Source organism: Portunus trituberculatus, chromosome 45 (assembly GCF_017591435.1).
Source record: "Portunus trituberculatus isolate SZX2019 chromosome 45, ASM1759143v1, whole genome shotgun sequence".
Taxonomy (NCBI): domain Eukaryota; kingdom Metazoa; phylum Arthropoda; class Malacostraca; order Decapoda; family Portunidae; genus Portunus; species Portunus trituberculatus.
In genome coordinates, this window is record NC_059299.1 from 10,285,141 (window position 1) to 10,305,283 (window position 20,143).

Consider the following 20,143-nt stretch of genomic DNA (forward strand, 5'->3'; position numbering starts at 1 on the left):
ATTCATACAACAATATTGACCATGCAAATGTTTTTCCTGTTCATTTTCTAATACCTGTAGATAATTTTTTTTTTTCAGCTATGCCTTCATCTTCCTAAATGCATTCTTTGCTATTCTGATTCTCCTTCTAATTTCTTTTTCACATCTGTAGTCTTCTGTTATCAAGCTCCCTAGGTAGAAAAATCTTTTTTCCCGTGTTTAATACTTCTTGCTCCTATTCTTACTCTGTGTGCATTGGTTTTAGATGTCACCAGCACATTGGTCTTGTCCATATTATCCTCAACCTTTTGTCCTTGCTTGTTTTCACTGTCACATCCAACAACTGTAGCAGCTTCTCTGCAGACTCTGCCACTAACACTGTCGTCTGCATACCTAATACTGATGACCCTCTATAACTCAAACTAATAGAGGGAAAAGTTGGTCCAACAAACACAAATGTCTGACTTATACGAATTTCCCCTCCCCTCCATGCACATTAAAATAAAAAAAAAAAAAAAATCAGTGCAGGATTTATATATCTAATTTTTGGGTGATTTAAAATTTTGGAATTACATTTGTCTCTCCAAAACCTTCAGACATTAAATTACCAGATGGTGTATTTTTTTTTCATAATTAAATACCGTTCCCACCAGGAAGTCATTTTTAAATGTTTCATGTAGTTCTGTCATAGCCTGACTCATATCCCGCACAGTACATGGCCAGGTGTCAGAAATAACATCCTTACAGGCATGAATTGATGAGGATTAGAACAAAACACTTTGAGAAGAGAAGATAACAAGAAAGAAACAAACAAAGGTATCATTGGAAGACAGCTGGACCTTGAATCCTCGCCTCCCCTCTCCCCTCCACCCTCCCCTCCATCGCACATGTTATCTCGCCTCACCCCACGCCTCACTGCCACTCTTCTCCACCATCACTCTATATCATATGACTGCTATGATCTTTTCAAATGCTTTTTTTTCACTACCTTCATCATCATCACTATACATCACATAACCAATAACACAATCACAAAAGATTATGTTAAGACAGAGGTATAAAGCTGGACCAGACAAGTAATAGATACTTCACTGTATCATTATCTCACTTCAATACCCTAATAAAGACTCAGAGAGTGCCCAGTTCAGTAGTAAAAGAGCAGATTGCCTTGACACTGTTGATGGTGCCTTCCCAACCCTCACCTACGAGTGAATGATATATTTTACAGAAGTGGGGATCTGATACATTATCATCTTATGCTTTGGGAAGTCACTATTGTATACACAATCATGTGTGAAAATTTCATGTCAAATAGACAAATATAAATAGCAAAACAAGGACAAAATTATGAAAAAATTTTCAGGAGCAAATATCTCAGTGTTTTTTTACACTTCAAAAATTTTAACAAATCAGTATAAATTCTGACCAATTTTAGTTTGGTATCATTTTAAACTACAACTAAAATGCAATTTTTATTTGTAATTAGATTTTTTTTATAATGTCAATAGAAAACTAAATACAGGAAGGTGATATATATATATATTTTTTTTTGACAGGTAGTTCAACTTAAACTTTAGTCCCTGGGTGGGTCAGAGTCTGACTTATAGTGAAATCAGAGTTATCAGGGTCCGAGTTATCGAGGTTCAACAGTATGGTTGATGTTATAACCTCCTATATTAATACCTACAAGCTCTTGCAGCTCCTTTGATATCATTTTCCCCATGTAAGTTAAACAGATCAGGTGACATACACATCCCTGGTGTACTCTTATGCTTCCTAATGTAAATATTTCACATTGTGATTCCTAACATTTTTTTACTGAATTATAACAGAAGCAAACCTCAATGCTCATCCTCAGGCGAGTGTATCTGCCCACCCCGAGTGAAGGGTGACCGCTGTGATCGCTGTGCACCCTACACTTATGGCTATGACCCCATCATTGGCTGTGAGGAGTGCCAGTGCTCACCTCTGGGTGTTCGAGCTGGCAACCTACAGTGTGACCTTCAGTCCGGCCAGTGTAACTGCAAGGACAATGTGGTGGGTCGCAGGTTAGTCCATGCTGAGTATGATGAGTCACTGATGTCAAGTGATGGTGAAATGTCTTTGAGATGTGGGTGGTTTAAGCTGTGCACTATGAATCAACATACTGTGTAAGTGGATTAGTCGCTAAAGTTAAGATTTTTATTTTGATGTAAAATGGTTTAACTTTACTTTTCTAGTATTTAACTGACGTCTTTCCTATAAAGGAGGGTTGTTGGAACAAAACATCTAACTAAATACTTGTCTCATTATAGAATTGATGATACAGAGGAGAAGAGGAAAAAAAAAAAAAAAAAAAAAAATATATATATATATATATATATATATATATATATATATATATATATATATATATATATATATATATATATATATATATATATATACATATATATATATATACACACACACACACACACACACACACACACACACACACACACAACATGGGAAATACACTATTGACACTGGCAATGGAAAATGTGTTAACTCAGTGGGTCAAAGAAGATACTAGGTTTGGAGGAGAGGAGCATCGTCAAGACTGGACTTGGTCTTTAGTACAGAGCCAATGGTCATTGAGGAGATGAGGGTGGAGTGCCCTTTAGCAAGAGTGATCATGCAGTTTTGGAGTTCAAGGTGATAGACGAAGAGAAATCTAGAAGAAATGAAGAATATAAAGTGGGAAGATGGAATTATGCCAAGACAGATTTTGGAAACCTAAAGAAATTCTTTCAAGAGACAAATTGGATGAAATTCAAGAGTGCTAAGGAGCAAATGAAAAGTGGAAGGAATTTATAAAAATATACAAAGAAGGTGAGAAAAATTTGTACCAATAAGACAACATAGAAGTTGGAAAGCAGGACTGGTTTAACGATAGATGTGAAAAGGCTAGAACAAGAAAAGAGGATGCATGGAAGAGGTGGAGAAGGAAAAGACGGATTAAGCAGTGGGAAAGTTACAAAAGAGCAAGAAATGAATATGTGTTGATTAGAAGAGAAGAAAGAAAGAAACAAGAAAAGGATATAATTGATAAATGTAAAGACCAACCAAGGCTTTTTACAGACATGTGAACAACAACATCAAAAATAGAAAGTATTGAAAGTTTAGAAGTAAATGGAGTATGCAGTGAAGATCCCAGGAAATGGCAGAGGCTATGAATGGATGCTTTCGGAAGGTATTCACAAAGGAGACTGCTTTTGACAAACCACTGGTAATGGAACAGAAAGGGATTATGAAGGAGTTTCAAGTAACTGTGGAGGAGATCAAGAACATGATGGGGAGTTTAGAAGTGAGAAAAGCTGTGGGACCTGATGGGGTATCAGGATGGATTTTAAGAGAATGCAGGAGCAATTGGCAGAAAAAGTTTGTGAAGTAATTGATGCCTCATTAAGGGAAGGTGTAGTGCCCCAAGACTGGAAAAGAGCTAACATTGTCCCAATCTATAAATCAGGTAACAAGAGAGACCCATTGAACTATAGACCAGTGTCACTTACAAGTGTGGTAGCTAAGATGTGTGAGAGGGTGGTGAAGAATAGATGGACAGACTTCTTGGAGAAAAATGACATACTTTGTGAGTGTCAATTTGGTTTTAGAAAAGGGCGTTCATGCACGACAAACCTGATATGTTACTATTCGAGGGTGATAGATGTAATACAGGAAAGAGATGGTTGGGCTGATGGAATATATCTGGATTTAAAAAAGGCCTTTGATAAGGTACCACACCAGAGACTGATCTGGAAACTTGAAATGGTAGGAGGAGTGCATGGCAGTTTACTAAAATGGATGGAAGACTTTTGGTAGGAAGAGAAATGAGAACAATAATTAAGGACAGACCATCAGAATGGGGATTGGTGGAGAGTGGAGTTCCACAGGGATCAGTGTTGGCACCAGTAATGTTCGCGGTCTACATAAATGACATGGTGGATGGGGTGTCCAGTTATGTGAGCCTATTTGCAGACGATGCAAAATTGTTAAGAAAAGTGAGATGTGACAAAGATTGCGAACTACTCCAGGAAGACTTGGACAGAATATGGAAATGGAGCTGTACATGGCAAATGGAGTTCAACACGACAAAATGCAAGAAAATAGAGTTTGGCAAGAGTGAAAGAAGAATCAGGAGTATGTACAAGATAGGAAATGAAGACATAAAACCAGTCATGAAGAAAAAGACCTTGGGGTGACAATTACCAATGACCTATCGCCAGAGAGACATATAAACAAAATAATTGGAGAAGTATTGAACTTATTGAGGAACATAAGAGTGGCGTTCGTATATCTAGATGAAGAAATGATGAAGAAAATAATTACTGCAATGATAAGACCGAGGCTTGAATATGCAACAATACAGTGGGCTCGAACTTAAAGAAACACATAAGGAAACTAGAGAAAGTACAGAGGGCTGCAACGAAAATGGTGCCTGACTTAAGAGATTTGACTTATGAAGACAGACTGAAAAGAATGCAACTTCCAACCCTGGAAAACAGAAGAGAAAGGGAGACCTGATAGCAATATACAGAGTGATGATTGGCATGGAAAAATGGATAGGGAAGATCTGTGTATGTGGAATGGAAGAATGTCGAGAGGGCATGGGAAAAAACTAAAATGGCCACTTATAGGAGAGATGTGAAAAATATAGCTTCCCTCATAGAAGGGTGGAAGCATGGAATAGTTTAGACGTGGAAGTGGTCAACGCAAGGAATATTCATGATTTTAAGAAAAAGCTGGACATTAATAGATATGGAGACGGGACAACACGAGCATAGCTCTTTTCCGTATGTTACAATTAGGTAAATACAATTAGGTAAATACACACACACACACACACACACACACACACACACACACACACACACACACACATGGATGCTTTCGGAAGGTATTCACAAAGGAGACTGCTTTTGACAAACCACTGGTAATGGAACAGAAAGGGATTATGAAGGAGTTTCAAGTAACTGTGGAGGAGATCAAGAACATGATGGGGAGTTTAGAAGCGAGAAAAGCTGTGGGACCTGATGGGGTATCAGGATGGATTTTAAGAGAATGCAGGGAGCAACTGGCAGAAAAAGTTTGTGAAGTAATTGATGCCTCATTAAGGGAAGGTGTAGTGCCCCAAGACTGGAAAAGAGCTAACATTGTCCCAATCTATAAATCAGGTAACAAGAGAGACCCATTGAACTATAGACCAGTGTCACTTACAAGTGTGGTAGCTAAGATGTGTGAGAGGGTGGTGAAGAATAGATGGACAGACTTCTTGGAGAAAAATGACATACTTTGTGAGTGTCAATTTGGTTTTAGAAAAGGGCGTTCATGCACGACAAACCTGATATGTTACTATTCGAGGGTGATAGATGTAATACAGGAAAGAGATGGTTGGGCTGATGGAATATATCTGGATTTAAAAAAGGCCTTTGATAAGGTACCACACCGGAGACTGATCTGGAAACTTGAAATGGTAGGAGGAGTGCATGGCAGTTTACTAAAATGGATGGAAGACTTTTAGTAGGAAGAGAAATGAGAACAATAATTAAGGACAGACCATCAGAATGGGGCTTGGTGGAGAGTGGAGTTCCACAGGGATCAGTGTTGGCACCAGTAATGTTCGCGGTCTACATAAATGACATGGTGGATGGGGTGTCCAGTTATGTGAGCCTATTTGCAGACGATGCAAAATTGTTAAGAAAAGTGAGATGTGACAAAGATTGCGAACTACTCCAGGAAGACTTGGACAGAATATGGAAATGGAGCTGTACATGGCAAATGGAGTTCAACACGACAAAATGCAAGAAAATAGAGTTTGGCAAGAGTGAAAGAAGAATCAGGAGTATGTACAAGATAGGAAATGAAGACATAAAACCAGTCATGAAGAAAAAGACCTTGGGGTGACAATTACCAATGACCTATCGCCAGAGAGACATATAAACAAAATAATTGGAGAAGTATTGAACTTATTGAGGAACATAAGAGTGGCGTTCGTATATTTAGATGAAGAAATGATGAAGAAAATAATTACTGCAATGATAAGACCGAGGCTTGAATATGCAACAATACAGTGGGCTCGAACTTAAAGAAACACATAAGGAAACTAGAGAAAGTACAGAGGGCTGCAACAAAATGGTGCCTGACTTAAGAGATTTGACTTATGAAGACAGACTGAAAAGAATGCAACTTCCGACCCTGGAAAACAGAAGAGAAAGGGAGACCTGATAGCAATATACAGAGTGATGATTGGCATGGAAAAATGGATAGGGAAGATCTGTGTATGTGGAATGAAAGAATGTCGAGAGGGCATGGGAAAAACTAAAAATGGCCACTTATAGGAGAGATGTGAAAAATATAGCTTCCCTCATAGAAGGGTGGAAGCATGGAATAGTTTAGACGTGGAAGTGGTCAACGCAAGGAATATTCATGATTTTAAGAAAAAGCTGGACATTAATAGATATGGAGACTGGACAACACGAGCATAGCTCTTTTCCCGTATGTTACAATTAGGTAAATACAATTAGGTAAATACACACACACACACACACACACACACACAGAGCAGAAACTAATGAAGGAAAAAAGAGGCACTACATAGTGGTGTACGTACCACCTAAGACAAATGCATGGTCAGTACAGGAATATGAAGAAATGATAAGTGATACAGGAACATGTCTGGAAGAAATGTTGGGTGGCTGTGAACGAACTATAATGATGGGAGATTTTAATTGTAAAGAGGTGTGTTGGGAGGACTGGTCAATGGAAGGATCAGAGACAACATGGGGAAATACACTATTGACACTGGCAATGGAAAATGTGTTAACTCAGTGGGTCAAAGAAGATACTAGGTTTGGAGGAGAGGAGCATCGTCAAGACTGGACTTGGTCTTTAGTACAGAGCCAATGGTCATTGAGGAGATGAGGGTGGAGTGCCCTTTAGCAAAGAGTGATCATGCAGTTTTGGAGTTCAAGGTGATAGAGAAGAGAAATCTAGAAGAAATGAAGAATATAAAGTGGGAAGATGGAATTATGCCAAGACAGATTTTGGAAACCTAAAGAAATTCTTTCAAGAGACAAATTGGATGAAATTCAAGAGTGCTAAGGAGCAAATGAAAAGTGGAAGGAATTTATAAAAATATACAAAGAAGGTGAGAAAAAATTTGTACCAATAAGACAACATAGAAAAGTTGGAAAGCAGGACTGGTTTAACGATAGATGTGAAAAGGCTAGAACAAGAAAAGAGGATGCATGGAAGAGGTGGAGAAGGAAAAGACGGATTAAGCAGTGGGAAAGTTACAAAAGAGCAAGAAATGAATATGTGTTGATTAGAAGAGAAGAAAGAAAGAAACAAGAAAAGGATATAATTGATAAATGTAAAGACCAACCAAGGCTTTTTACAGACATGTGAACAACAACATCAAAAATAGAGAAAGTATTGAAAGTTTAGAAGTAAATGGGTATACAGTGAAGATCCCAGGAAATGGCAGAGGCTATGAATGGATGCTTTCGGAAGGTATTCACAAAGGAGACTGCTTTTGACAAACCACTGGTAATGGAACAGAAAGGGATTATGAAGGAGTTTCAAGTAACTGTGGAGGAGATCAAGAACATGATGGGAGTTTAGAAGTGAGAAAAGCTGTGGGACCTGATGGGGTATCAGGATGGATTTTAAGAGAATGCAGGAGCAATTGGCAGAAAAAGTTTGTGAAGTAATTGATGCCTCATTAAGGGAAGGTGTAGTGCCCCAAGACTGGAAAAGAGCTAACATTGTCCCAATCTATAAATCAGGTAACAAGAGAGACCCATTGAACTATAGACCAGTGTCACTTACAAGTGTGGTAGCTAAGATGTGTGAGAGGGTGGTGAAGAATAGATGGACAGACTTCTTGGAGAAAAATGACATACTTTGTGAGTGTCAATTTGGTTTTAGAAAAGGCGTTCATGCACGACAAACCTGATATGTTACTATTCGAGGGTGATAGATGTAATACAGGAAAGAGATGGTTGGGCTGATGGAATATATCTGGATTTAAAAAAGGCCTTTGATAAGGTACCACACCAGAGACTGATCTGGAAACTTGAAATGGTAGGAGGAGTGCATGGCAGTTTACTAAAATGGATGGAAGACTTTTGGTAGGAAGAGAAATGAGAACAATAATTAAGGACAGACCATCAGAATGGGGATTGGTGGAGAGTGGAGTTCCACAGGGATCAGTGTTGGCACCAGTAATGTTCGCAGTCTACATAAATGACATGGTGGATGGGGTGTCCAGTTATGTGAGCCTATTTGCAGACGATGCAAAATTGTTAAGAAAAGTGAGATGTGACAAAGATTGCGAACTACTCCAGGAAGACTTGGACAGAATATGGAAATGGAGCTGTACATGGCAAATGGAGTTCAACACGACAAAATGCAAGAAAATAGAGTTTGGCAAGAGTGAAAGAAGAATCAGGAGTATGTACAAGATAGGAAATGAAGACATAAAACCAGTCATGAAGAAAAAGACCTTGGGGTGACAATTACCAATGACCTATCGCCAGAGAGACATATAAACAAAATAATTGGAGAAGTATTGAACTTATTGAGGAACATAAGAGTGGCGTTCGTATATTTAGATGAAGAAATGATGAAGAAAATAATTACTGCAATGATAAGACCGAGGCTTGAATATGCAACAATACAGTGGGCTCGAACTTAAAGAAACACATAAGGAAACTAGAGAAAGTACAGAGGGCTGCAACAAAATGGTGCCTGACTTAAGAGATTTGACTTATGAAGACAGACTGAAAAGAATGCAACTTCCAACCCTGGAAAACAGAAGAGAAAGGGAGACCTGATAGCAATATACAGAGTGATGATTGGCATGGAAAAATGGATAGGGAAGATCTGTGTATGTGGAATGGAAGAATGTCGAGAGGGCATGGGAAAAACTAAAATGGCCACTTATAGGAGAGATGTGAAAAATATAGCTTCCCTCATAGAAGGGTGGAAGCATGGAATAGTTTAGACGTGGAAGTGGTCAACGCAAGGAATATTCATGATTTTAAGAAAAAGCTGGACATTAATAGATATGGAGCGGGACAACACGAGCATAGCTCTTTTCCCGTATGTTACAATTAGGTAAATACAATTAGGTAAATACACACACACACACACACAAAATGGAGCTGTACATGGCAAATGGAGTTCAACACGACAAAATGCAAGAAATTAGAGTTTGGCAAGAGTGAAAGAAGAATCAGGAGTATGTACAAGATAGGAAATGAAGACATAAAAACCAGTCATGAAGAAAAAGACCTTGGGGTGACAATTACCAATGACCTATCGCCAGAGAGACATATAAACAAAATAATTGAGAAGTATTGAACTTATTGAGGAACATAAGAGTGGCGTTGATATTTAGATGAAGAAATGATGAAGAAAATAATTACTGCAATGATAAGACCGAGGCTTGAATATGCAACAATACAGTGGGCTCGAACTTAAAGAAACACATAAGGAAACTAGAGAAAGTACAGAGGGCTGCAACAAAATGGTGCCTGACTTAAGAGATTTGACTTATGAAGACAGACTGAAAAGAATGCAACTTGACCCTGGAAAACAGAAGAGAAAGGAGACCTGATAGCAATATACAGAGTGATGATTGGCATGGAAAAATGGATAGGGAAGATCTGTGTATGTGGAATGAAAGAATGTCAGAGGGCATGGGAAAAACTAAAATGGCCACTTATAGGAGAGATGTGAAAAATATAGCTTCCCTCATAGAAGGGTGGAAGCATGGAATAGTTTAGACGTGGAAGTGGTCAGCAAGGAATATTCATGATTTTAAGAAAAGCTGGACATTAGTAGATATGGAGACGGGACAACACGAGCATAGCTCTTTTCCGTATGTTACAATTAGGTAAATACAATTAGGTAACACACACACACACACACACACACACACACACACACACACACACACACGGGACGATGGCGGAGGTGGTCGCTGAGCTCAGAGCAATCATCTCTAATTCTACAGTTACCATTGCCTAAGAGTAACCAAGGTGGGAAAGGAGCTGGTAATGTTTGTCCCGTCTCCATATAGTCATGTTAACTGTTGATTAGCAAAATAATGTCCAGTGAAGGTAAATATAAACTGTAGCCTGCGTTTGAGCCATCAGCTGGTTTGTTTACATCTGCGCAACATGGCGGCCGTGAACTCGAAAGATGAATCAGACTTCACAGGGTTTCAAGGAATAATGGAGAAGAGCGCTTATGTGAAGAAAATTCTGGAGTTAGAAGGTAAAATTGAAAAACTGTTTGAAAAGTATGGGGCCTGGAAACGAGTTATGACAATGTAAAGAAAGACTGTGCCGATATGAAGAAGGAAAATGAAGCACTGAAAGAGGAAGTTAAGCTAATTAAAGTGAATTGCGAAAAATGTGGAGAATCTCTAGGAAAAGTGATGGAGAAGCAGGCTGAATGGAAAAAAGTCAGGAAGTGGAAAGAAAGGAGGTAAATTACAAAGTTGCAAGTCTGGAAAAGGAAATCAAAGAGTCTGGGAGAAAACTTTGGGCCTTGCTGAAATTATAGATCAACAGATCATAGAAGAGAAGATTGCTGAGAAAGTGGTGAAGGTTATTAAATCAAATGAGACATTGGTGAGGGAAACTGTAGACAAAAAGAGATGTGTGGTGATATTTGGTGTGGAGGAGGATAAGACACCGAGTAAAATGGAGAGAGAGAAAAACATAAAAAAGGTGATAAATAATATCATTAATGTGGTGCAGGAGGAGGGAAAAGACCTAGTACAAGAAATAGAGGACTTCCATAGAATTGGAAAGTTCACAAGAGAAGGTATGAGGCCAATAAGAATCAAACTTAAGTCACAAAAGGATGTAGATGAATTGGTGGAGAAGTCATGGAGGCTAGCCCAGCAGGAAACAACAAGGAAGATTTGGTTGAGAAGAGATCTCGGTGAAAAGGAAAGAGAAATGTTAAATGAGTTGAGAAAGGAGGCTTTGAAAAAAATGAAGAGAGGACAGAAGAGAGAAGAAAGAGTTTTCTGGAGAATCTTGGATATGAGACTGAGGAAGTGGTTCATAACCCAGAAAAGTACAGCAAGAAAGGACTAAAGAAACTTACATATGAGCGAAATGTAATGTATTCCAACATAAATGGAGTGATATCGGGGATTTTAGAACTCAACGATTACTTGAGGACAAGAACCCAGATATTGTGGGTCTTACTGAAACAAAACTGAGAGAGGAGAAGACCTGATGATGGTTGGAGAAGGAAATATAATGTTTGGAAAAGAAATAGAGTAGGTAAGATGGGAGGAGGAGTGATGTTGCTGGTTAAAAAAGATATAAAGGTGGATCAAGTGAAAAAAGGTATGGGAAAGGCAGAAGTGCTAAAGATCAGAGCAGAAACTAATGAAGGAAAAAGAGGCACTACATAGTGGTGTACGTACCACCTAAGACAAATGCATGGTCAGTACAGGAATATGAAGAAATGATAAGTGATACAGGAACATGTCTGGAAGAAATGTTGGGTGGCTGTGAACGAACTATAATGATGGGAGATTTTAATTGTAAAGAGGTGTGTTGGGAGGACTGGTCAATGGAAGGATCAGAGACAACATGGGAAATACACTATTGACACTGGCAATGGAAAATGTGTTAACTCAGTGGGTCAAAGAAGATACTAGGTTTGGAGGAGAGGAGCATCGTCAAGACTGGACTTGGTCTTTAGTACAGAGCCAATGGTCATTGAGGAGATGAGGGTGGAGTGCCCTTTAGCAAGAGTGATCATGCAGTTTTGGAGTTCAAGGTGATAGATGAAGAGAAATCTAGAAGAAATGAAGAATATAAAGTGGGAAGATGGAATTATGCCAAGACAGATTTTGGAAACCTAAAGAAATTCTTTCAAGAGACAAATTGGATGAAATTCAAGAGTGCTAAGGAGCAAATGAAAAGTGGAAGGAATTTATAAAAATATACAAAGAAGGTGAGAAAAATTTGTACCAATAAGACAACATAGAAGTTGGAAAGCAGGACTGGTTTAACGATAGATGTGAAAAGGCTAGAACAAGAAAAGAGGATGCATGGAAGAGGTGGAGAAGGAAAAGACGGATTAAGCAGTGGGAAAGTTACAAAAGAGCAAGAAATGAATATGTGTTGATTAGAAGAGAAGAAAGAAAGAAACAAGAAAAGGATATAATTGATAAATGTAAAGACCAACCAAGGCTTTTTACAGACATGTGAACAACAACATCAAAAATAGAAAGTATTGAAAGTTTAGAAGTAAATGGAGTATGCAGTGAAGATCCCAGGAAATGGCAGAGGCTATGAATGGATGCTTTCGGAAGGTATTCACAAAGGAGACTGCTTTTGACAAACCACTGGTAATGGAACAGAAAGGGATTATGAAGGAGTTTCAAGTAACTGTGGAGGAGATCAAGAATATGATGGGGAGTTTAGAAGTGAGAAAAGCTGTGGGACCTGATGGGGTATCAGGATGGATTTTAAGAGAATGCAGGGAGCAATTGGCAGAAAAAGTTTGTGAAGTAATTGATGCCTCATTAAGGGAAGGTGTAGTGCCCCAAGACTGGAAAAGAGCTAACATTGTCCCAATCTATAAATCAGGTAACAAGAGACCCATTGAACTATAGACCAGTGTCACTTACAAGTGTGGTAGCTAAGATGTGTGAGAGGGTGGTGAAGAATAGATGGACAGACTTCTTGGAGAAAAATGACATACTTTGTGAGTGTCAATTTGGTTTTAGAAAAGGGCGTTCATGCACGACAAACCTGATATGTTACTATTCGAGGGTGATAGATGTAATACAGGAAAGAGATGGTTGGGCTGATGGAATATATCTGGATTTAAAAAAGGCCTTTGATAAGGTACCACACCAGAGACTGATCTGGAAACTTGAAATGGTAGGAGGAGTGCATGGCAGTTTACTAAAATGGATGGAAGACTTTTGGTAGGAAGAGAAATGAGAACAATAATTAAGGACAGACCATCAGAATGGGGATTGGTGGAGAGTGGAGTTCCACAGGGATCAGTGTTGGCACCAGTAATGTTCGCGGTCTACATAAATGACATGGTGGATGGGGTGTCCAGTTATGTGAGCCTATTTGCAGACGATGCAAAATTGTTAAGAAAAGTGAGATGTGACAAAGATTGCGAACTACTCCAGGAAGACTTGGACAGAATATGGAAATGGAGCTGTACATGGCAAATGGAGTTCAACACGACAAAATGCAAGAAAATAGAGTTTGGCAAGAGTGAAAGAAGAATCAGGAGTATGTACAAGATAGGAAATGAAGACATAAAACCAGTCATGAAGAAAAAGACCTTGGGGTGACAATTACCAATGACCTATCGCCAGAGAGACATATAAACAAAATAATTGGAGAAGTATTGAACTTATTGAGGAACATAAGAGTGGCGTTCGTATATTTAGATGAAGAAATGATGAAGAAAATAATTACTGCAATGATAAGACCGAGGCTTGAATATGCAACAATACAGTGGGCTCGAACTTAAAGAAACACATAAGGAAACTAGAGAAAGTACAGAGGGCTGCAACAAAATGGTGCCTGACTTAAGAGATTTGACTTATGAAGACAGACTGAAAAGAATGCAACTTCCAACCCTGGAAAACAGAAGAGAAAGGGAGACCTGATAGCAATATACAGAGTGATGATTGGCATGGAAAAATGGATAGGGAAGATCTGTGTATGTGGAATGGAAGAATGTCGAGAGGGCATGGGAAAAACTAAAAATGGCCACTTATAGGAGAGATGTGAAAAAATATAGCTTCCCTCATAGAAGGGTGGAAGCATGGAATAGTTTAGACGTGGAAGTGGTCAACGCAAGGAATATTCATGATTTTAAGAAAAAGCTGGACATTAATAGATATGGAGACGGGACAACACGAGCATAGCTCTTTTCCCGTATGTTACAATTAGGTAAAATACAATTAGGTAAATACACACACACACACACAGTAAACCTCCCACTTAGCGAATCTCAGCTTGGCGAAATTTACTTTTGGCGGTAGGGTGGCCACGGATGCTTGGCAATTTGAATTCAAACTTGGCAGTCCCCCTGGCAGCTGCACGGCGAACCATGCGGCTCCCTGGTGACGTCAGACCTCTCTCTAAGCCTATCAGAACGCAGTTTGAGAGTCCTCTTCTGCCATTTTATTTGTGCTACCCTCTGTTCTGCTAGTGTGGGAATGAATTGTGATGATTTACTGCCAACATGGCCTCTACCAGTGCAAGAGGTGGTACAGGTCAGGGTAAGGACAATGGTGGTGGCAGCAAGGATGAAAGTGGGCAAGGGAAACGGGTGGAAAAATGGGAGTTACAGCCTTTATATCATGTCTTATTAACTTTATTTATTGTTTATTGGTCTGTTTTGTACATGTGTTCTAATATGTGAAGGCAAAAGATTTTATTTCAGCTCGAAAGATGGTATTTTTGAGGTCAAATGACCAAAGACTGATTGAGGCATTTTTTAGGCAATTTATTTGGTATAAAGAACTCGTGCTTGGCGAAATTCACATTTGGTGGTAGTTTCGCCAGACTAATTAATTCGCCAAGTGCAGGGTCTTACTATATATATATATATATATATATATATATATATATATATATATATATATATATATATATATATATATATATATATATATATATATATATATATATATATATATATATATATATATATATATATATATACAGGCAATCCCACTTAACGAAGGGGTTACGTTCCTAACAAAACCCTTCGTTAAGTGAACCAATTATAACAAGTTTGATCCCTGACTGAACTTCCATTGAGAGTAAACAAAGTGAGAGTGCATCATAGTACAGTGAAAGGTTTAATGAAAGTAAAAGTTATGAAGTTAAACATTTAAGCAGTTTGATTTAAGACTAAGTCATTATAATGTACACTAATGTATGTATGTAAGTAACTTTATTATGTTGATGATCTTAGATTTATGAAGGGAGGGAGAGTGGAGCAGGAAATACGCTAGCTGGCAGCCTGTGGAATGTAAACAAAGGGTGCATCATTCTACCGCATACAAAACTTATGTACCACATTTCCACAAGGCTTTATCCATAGCAGAGTCACGAGTTCAGGTGGTTCTTTTAGCTTGCAAGGAAGTTATGATCTCACCAGCCTTCTTAATAGAGTCTGCTGACTTGAAAATGGTAGACAGTAGATGAAGTCAAGCCATGGTGGGAACCAATGCTATTAGTTTTCTCGCCTTTCTCATGTCTGTGAATAATATCCAGCTTCACTTCAAGAGTAAGAGACTTCCTGGTCTTCTTAGCAACGCTAGGCGACATTGCAGGGCGTTTTGGTGGCATGTAGAGCGAGGGAAGACGAACTGCTGCTGACGCTGTTATTGTTTTGAACTAGGGGAGTGAGTGGTGCACGTTTTGTCCATGAGAGGCGCTGGTGTATTCAAAAGCCTGTCGGCTTGTGTGATACGGTGGGGCTTTCAAACTTTGAAAAAATTACCTGGATAAATTTTCGTTAAAGCGAGTTTGGTGTTCGTTAAACGAACAGATGGTAGTAAAAGGAAACCTTCGTTGTAGCGAAATTTTGTTGTGTGAACCTTTGTTAAGCGGAGGTTGCCTGTGTGTATATATATATATATATATATATATATATATATATATATATATATATATATATATATATATATATATATATATATATATATATATATATATATATATATATATATATATATATATATGTATACGTACATATATATTTATATAAGAGCACTCAAAATTAAACTGTGTGATGGAAAAAAAAAACTCAAGATGCTTGTAGAATGAATGCAGTCACACTTATTCACAAAACATATCCATTTGCATGATTTGAAACTTGCCAGGAAAGCAGAGTTTCGAAAATACTTATTAGAATATGAGAGAAAATTTTGTGGTAAGTTACTTGAATAAGGTTGTAAGAGGGAAGGAGTGGTGAAGGATCCTGACAGACCCCACATGACCACCTTATTTCATCAGCATTCAGTAATTTTAGAGAAACTGTGTATCTAATTCCTTTAGATGAATGAGTGTTTTACTAACAAAGTAATTGTTGTTTAGTGACTGTTAGATATTTGTTATATAAATCAATGACATGTACATTTGATAAACTTGCAGATGTGACCGGTGTGCAGCTGGCTACTGGGGCTTTGCTTTCTGCCAGCTGTGTGAATGTGATTTGCGAGGCAGCGAAGCAGACATTTGCAGTCAGGTAATTTAGTGTGACTTGAAAAAAAGTTGTCATACTTGATATGGATGCAGAGTTATTTTGTAAAGTCTATATTGATAAACTGGTATTAGCATGGTACTTGAGTTATGTTAGGTATACAGTTTGTATACTATTTTCTCTCTGTGGAACAGTCATTGCGTTAGTCTAGCTTGGAATAGTTAAAATAGGGTCGTTTGGGTGCTCCATCCCGGGCAGCACTTATTTTGAACACTTTCAGTCCCCACAGTTTTTTTTTTTTTTTTTTTTTTTATACCATGTGGGCTTTTCACGGGAATTTATGGGCTAAAGGGGATACTTATTAAGGGTACCTCCTATTTCAAAGCCCACCCGTTAGGAAACCGTTGCCCAGTGAGGAAGCCCAACCTACACTCAGACCGTAGACAGGATTCGAACCCGTGTGCTTGGAGACCCCTCGGATCCCAAAGCACGCACGGATCCACTGTACCACGGCGGCCCAATATTATGATATTAGGGTGGTTTCAGAATATGGTTTTATGCCAATATTCTTGATACACCTTTATTCAATAAAAAGGAGCTAATCTGGTCTGAATGTACTTACATCTATCTATCTATCTATCTATCTATCTATCTATCTATCTATATATATATATATATATATATATATATATATATATATATATATATATATATATATATATATATATATATATATATATATATATATATATATATATATATATATATATATATATATATATATATATTAATATGTATGGAATGGAGACTCAATACTGGAACTTAACCCCTTCGTGCCGGGGAGGCAGTGGAAAAAATTAGGCAGGAGATCAGTGTTAGGCCGAAGGTTGGACTTTCTGAGGGCGACAGGGTGGCTTGGCCCTCTGTGGGGAAGAGGGAGCAGGCGAGCCAGACGGGGAAAGATAGTAGTCAGGATGGGCAGAGATGGCAGGTTGCGAGGGGAAGGAAAGCGGAGGCAGGTAGGGAGGATAGGACTAAACCTGTTGAGTGTGAAAATAGGTTTGGTTTGTTGGAGGGGGAGGGGGAGAGTGAAAGTGAGAGTGGAGTGAAAGAAGTGGTTGTGGTGAGTGAAAGGAGAAAGAAGGGGGTAGAGGAGAGGAGGAGGAGGGTTGTGCCTAGCACACCTCAGTGTGTGTGGTGGGTGACTCTCAGGTTAGGTATTTAGATAGCACTTTCTGTGGGAAAGACAGGGATAGGAGGATGAACGTGTGTATGCCTGGTGCAGGTGTGAAGGCAGTGAGTGAGGAGGTACAGAAGAGGGTTGGGGGGATGGAGAGGGAGGGTGTAGTAGTTTTGCACGTAGGTGGGAACGATGTCAGAGCAGGTGGGTCGGAGGAGTTAGTGGCAAGATTTCGGAAATGTTAGGCAAGATAAGGGAGAGTGGTAGGAGGTGTGTAGTGTCAGGAATCTTGCCTCGTGTGTATGTTAGCAGGAATGGTTGTCTAGAGCCATTGGTGTGAATGATCGGGTAAAAGGGATGTGTAAGGATGTGGGTGTCAGCTTTGTGGATGTATGGGATAGGTTCTATGGGCGAAGGGATTTGTATGCTAGGGATGGTGTGCATCTGAGTAGGAAGGGTGTGGATGTGCTGAGTGGATGTCTGGAGGGGAGTTGGGATGGAGTGTAGGGGTGAGGTAGCAAATGCATTCCAGAAGAAAGATGCTAGACATAAATTAGATAGGATAAACAGAGATAGTGAAAAGATTAGGAAAGATTTCCAGGTGCAAATAGGAGAGAATAAGATTAGGATTCCAAATAAGGAGACAGCATCTAGGAAGGTAGCAGGACTTAAATGTTTTTATGTAAATGCCAGGAGTCTTAGGAACAAGAAGGACGAGTTATCTAGTTATATAGTTGAGGAGGACTTAGATGTTGTATGTGTCACAGAGGCATGGGTAAATGAGGAAAAGTTTAGGAAAATAGGAAAGAATATGAAGTAGATGGATACATTATGTATTTACACCAGAGAATTGGTAGGATAGGTGGAGGAGTAGTTATTTATGTAAAAAATCCTTCATTTCCAGTCAGGTTAATGGTATTAAGGTAGATAACAGAGTAGAGTCCTTATGGCTGGATGTTAGAGTAAACAAAAGTAAGGTTATTAGAGTAGGAGCTTTTATAGACCACCTAACCAGTCAGCAGAGGTAGACAACCTTATGGTAGATGAGATAAATAGGGGTGTACTAGTCAGACAATTATCTTAGGGATTTTAATCTTAAGTCAGTAAACTGGGAGAGGATGGTAGGAGATGCTAGTGAAAATAAGTTTATGGAAAGTTTTCAGGATAACTATTTAGTGCAGATGGTAGATAAACCTACTAGGGGGAGGAAGGTTTTAGACATAGTACTAACAAATATTGAGCATTGTTTAAAGGAAGTTGAGGTAGGAGAGACTTTAGCAAACAGTGACCATCATATAATTAGATTTATCATTAATTCCAGTAGGGATAATATAGTGAATAAGACTAGAGTCCCAAACTATCAGAAAGGCAATTATGGTAGGTTACGTCAGTTATTAGGAGAGGTAAACTGGGAAGATAGTTTTGGAAATAAAACTGCACAGGAGATGTGGGATATTTTTAAGGTTGTAGTAAAGGGTATAGTGATGCAGTGTATCCCTTACAAAGATATAAGGCAGAGAAACAGGAAGCCATTATGGTGGACTCATGAGATAGGTAGCCAGATCAGAGAGAAGAAGAGGGCATACAGAGAGTTGCAGAAAAGTGGGAAGATGTAGATTTGATTAGGTACAGACAGGTCAGAGATGATTTGAGTAAGGTTATAAAAAAGTAAAAGGCAGGCAGAGATAAAACTAGCTAGAGCTGGGAGTAAAGATCCCAAAAATTATATAGTTATTACAAGGTCAGTGATAAAAGAAATAAGGATAGGATTGGACCACTCAGAAAAGATGGTGTAGTAGTGGATCAAAATGAAGACATAGTAGAATTATTGAATGAACAATTTTCTTCAGTATTTACTAGGGAAAGAATAGGAAATCCTGTTACAAACAGTGTGACGAGTAGTTTAAGAGCTTTAGAAAATATTGATATAAAACCGGGAATTATTAGGAAATTTATTCTTGAACTAGACGATAGGAAAGCTAGTGGTCCTGATGAGCTACATGCCAGAGTACTTAGGGAGGGTGTAGACAGTATTTCTGAAGCACTTAAGTTAATCTTTGAAAGATCACTTAGGTTTGCTGAGATACCACAGGACTGGAAGTTAGCTAATGTTACTCCAATATTTAAAAAAGGTAGGAAGGATGATGCGAATAATTATAGACCGATCAGTTTAACTAGTATAGTATGTAAGATACTAGAGAAAATCATTAAGGGTAGTATTTGGGAGCATTTAAATGAGAATAGATTAATTAGAGATACCCAACATGGCTTTAGATCAGGGAGGTCCTGTCTTACAAATTTGCTCGATATCTTAGAATATATTACCAAGGAGTTAGATGATGGAAATAGCATAGATGTTATATATCTAGATTTTAGCAAGGCGTTTGATAAGGTACCGCATAGGAGGCTAGTGTACAAATTGAGACTACATGGGATAGGGGTAGGTTAGTTGATTGGATTAGTGAATGGCTTTCTGATAGGAAACAGAGAGTAGTATTAAATGGGGCAATGTCTGAGTGGAAGGAAGTGGTTAGTGGGGTACCCCAAGGATCAGTGCTAGGACCTCTTCTTTTCTTGGTGTACATTAACGATTTAGATATAGGAATTAGTAGCAAAGTATCAAAGTTTGCAGATGATACTAAGATAGCATGTGCAGTACAGGGTGAAAAGGACAATTACAGAATACAACGAGACCTGGACAGGCTGATAGCATGGGCAGACAGGTGGCAGATGGAG

At 38.6% G+C, this 20,143-nt stretch overlaps 1 protein-coding gene across 1 annotated transcript in view; it reads left to right on the forward strand.

The window, feature by feature from the left end:
- LOC123519257 (laminin subunit alpha-like) overlaps nt 1-20,143 on the forward strand; it is a 235,179-nt gene that overhangs the window by 80,173 nt on the left and 134,863 nt on the right. The window contains exons 21-22 of the mRNA XM_045280389.1: nt 1,838-2,027; nt 16,179-16,272. Of these exons, the coding sequence (XP_045136324.1) occupies nt 1,838-2,027; nt 16,179-16,272 (284 nt within the window). The remainder of the gene's footprint in view (nt 1-1,837; nt 2,028-16,178; nt 16,273-20,143) is intronic.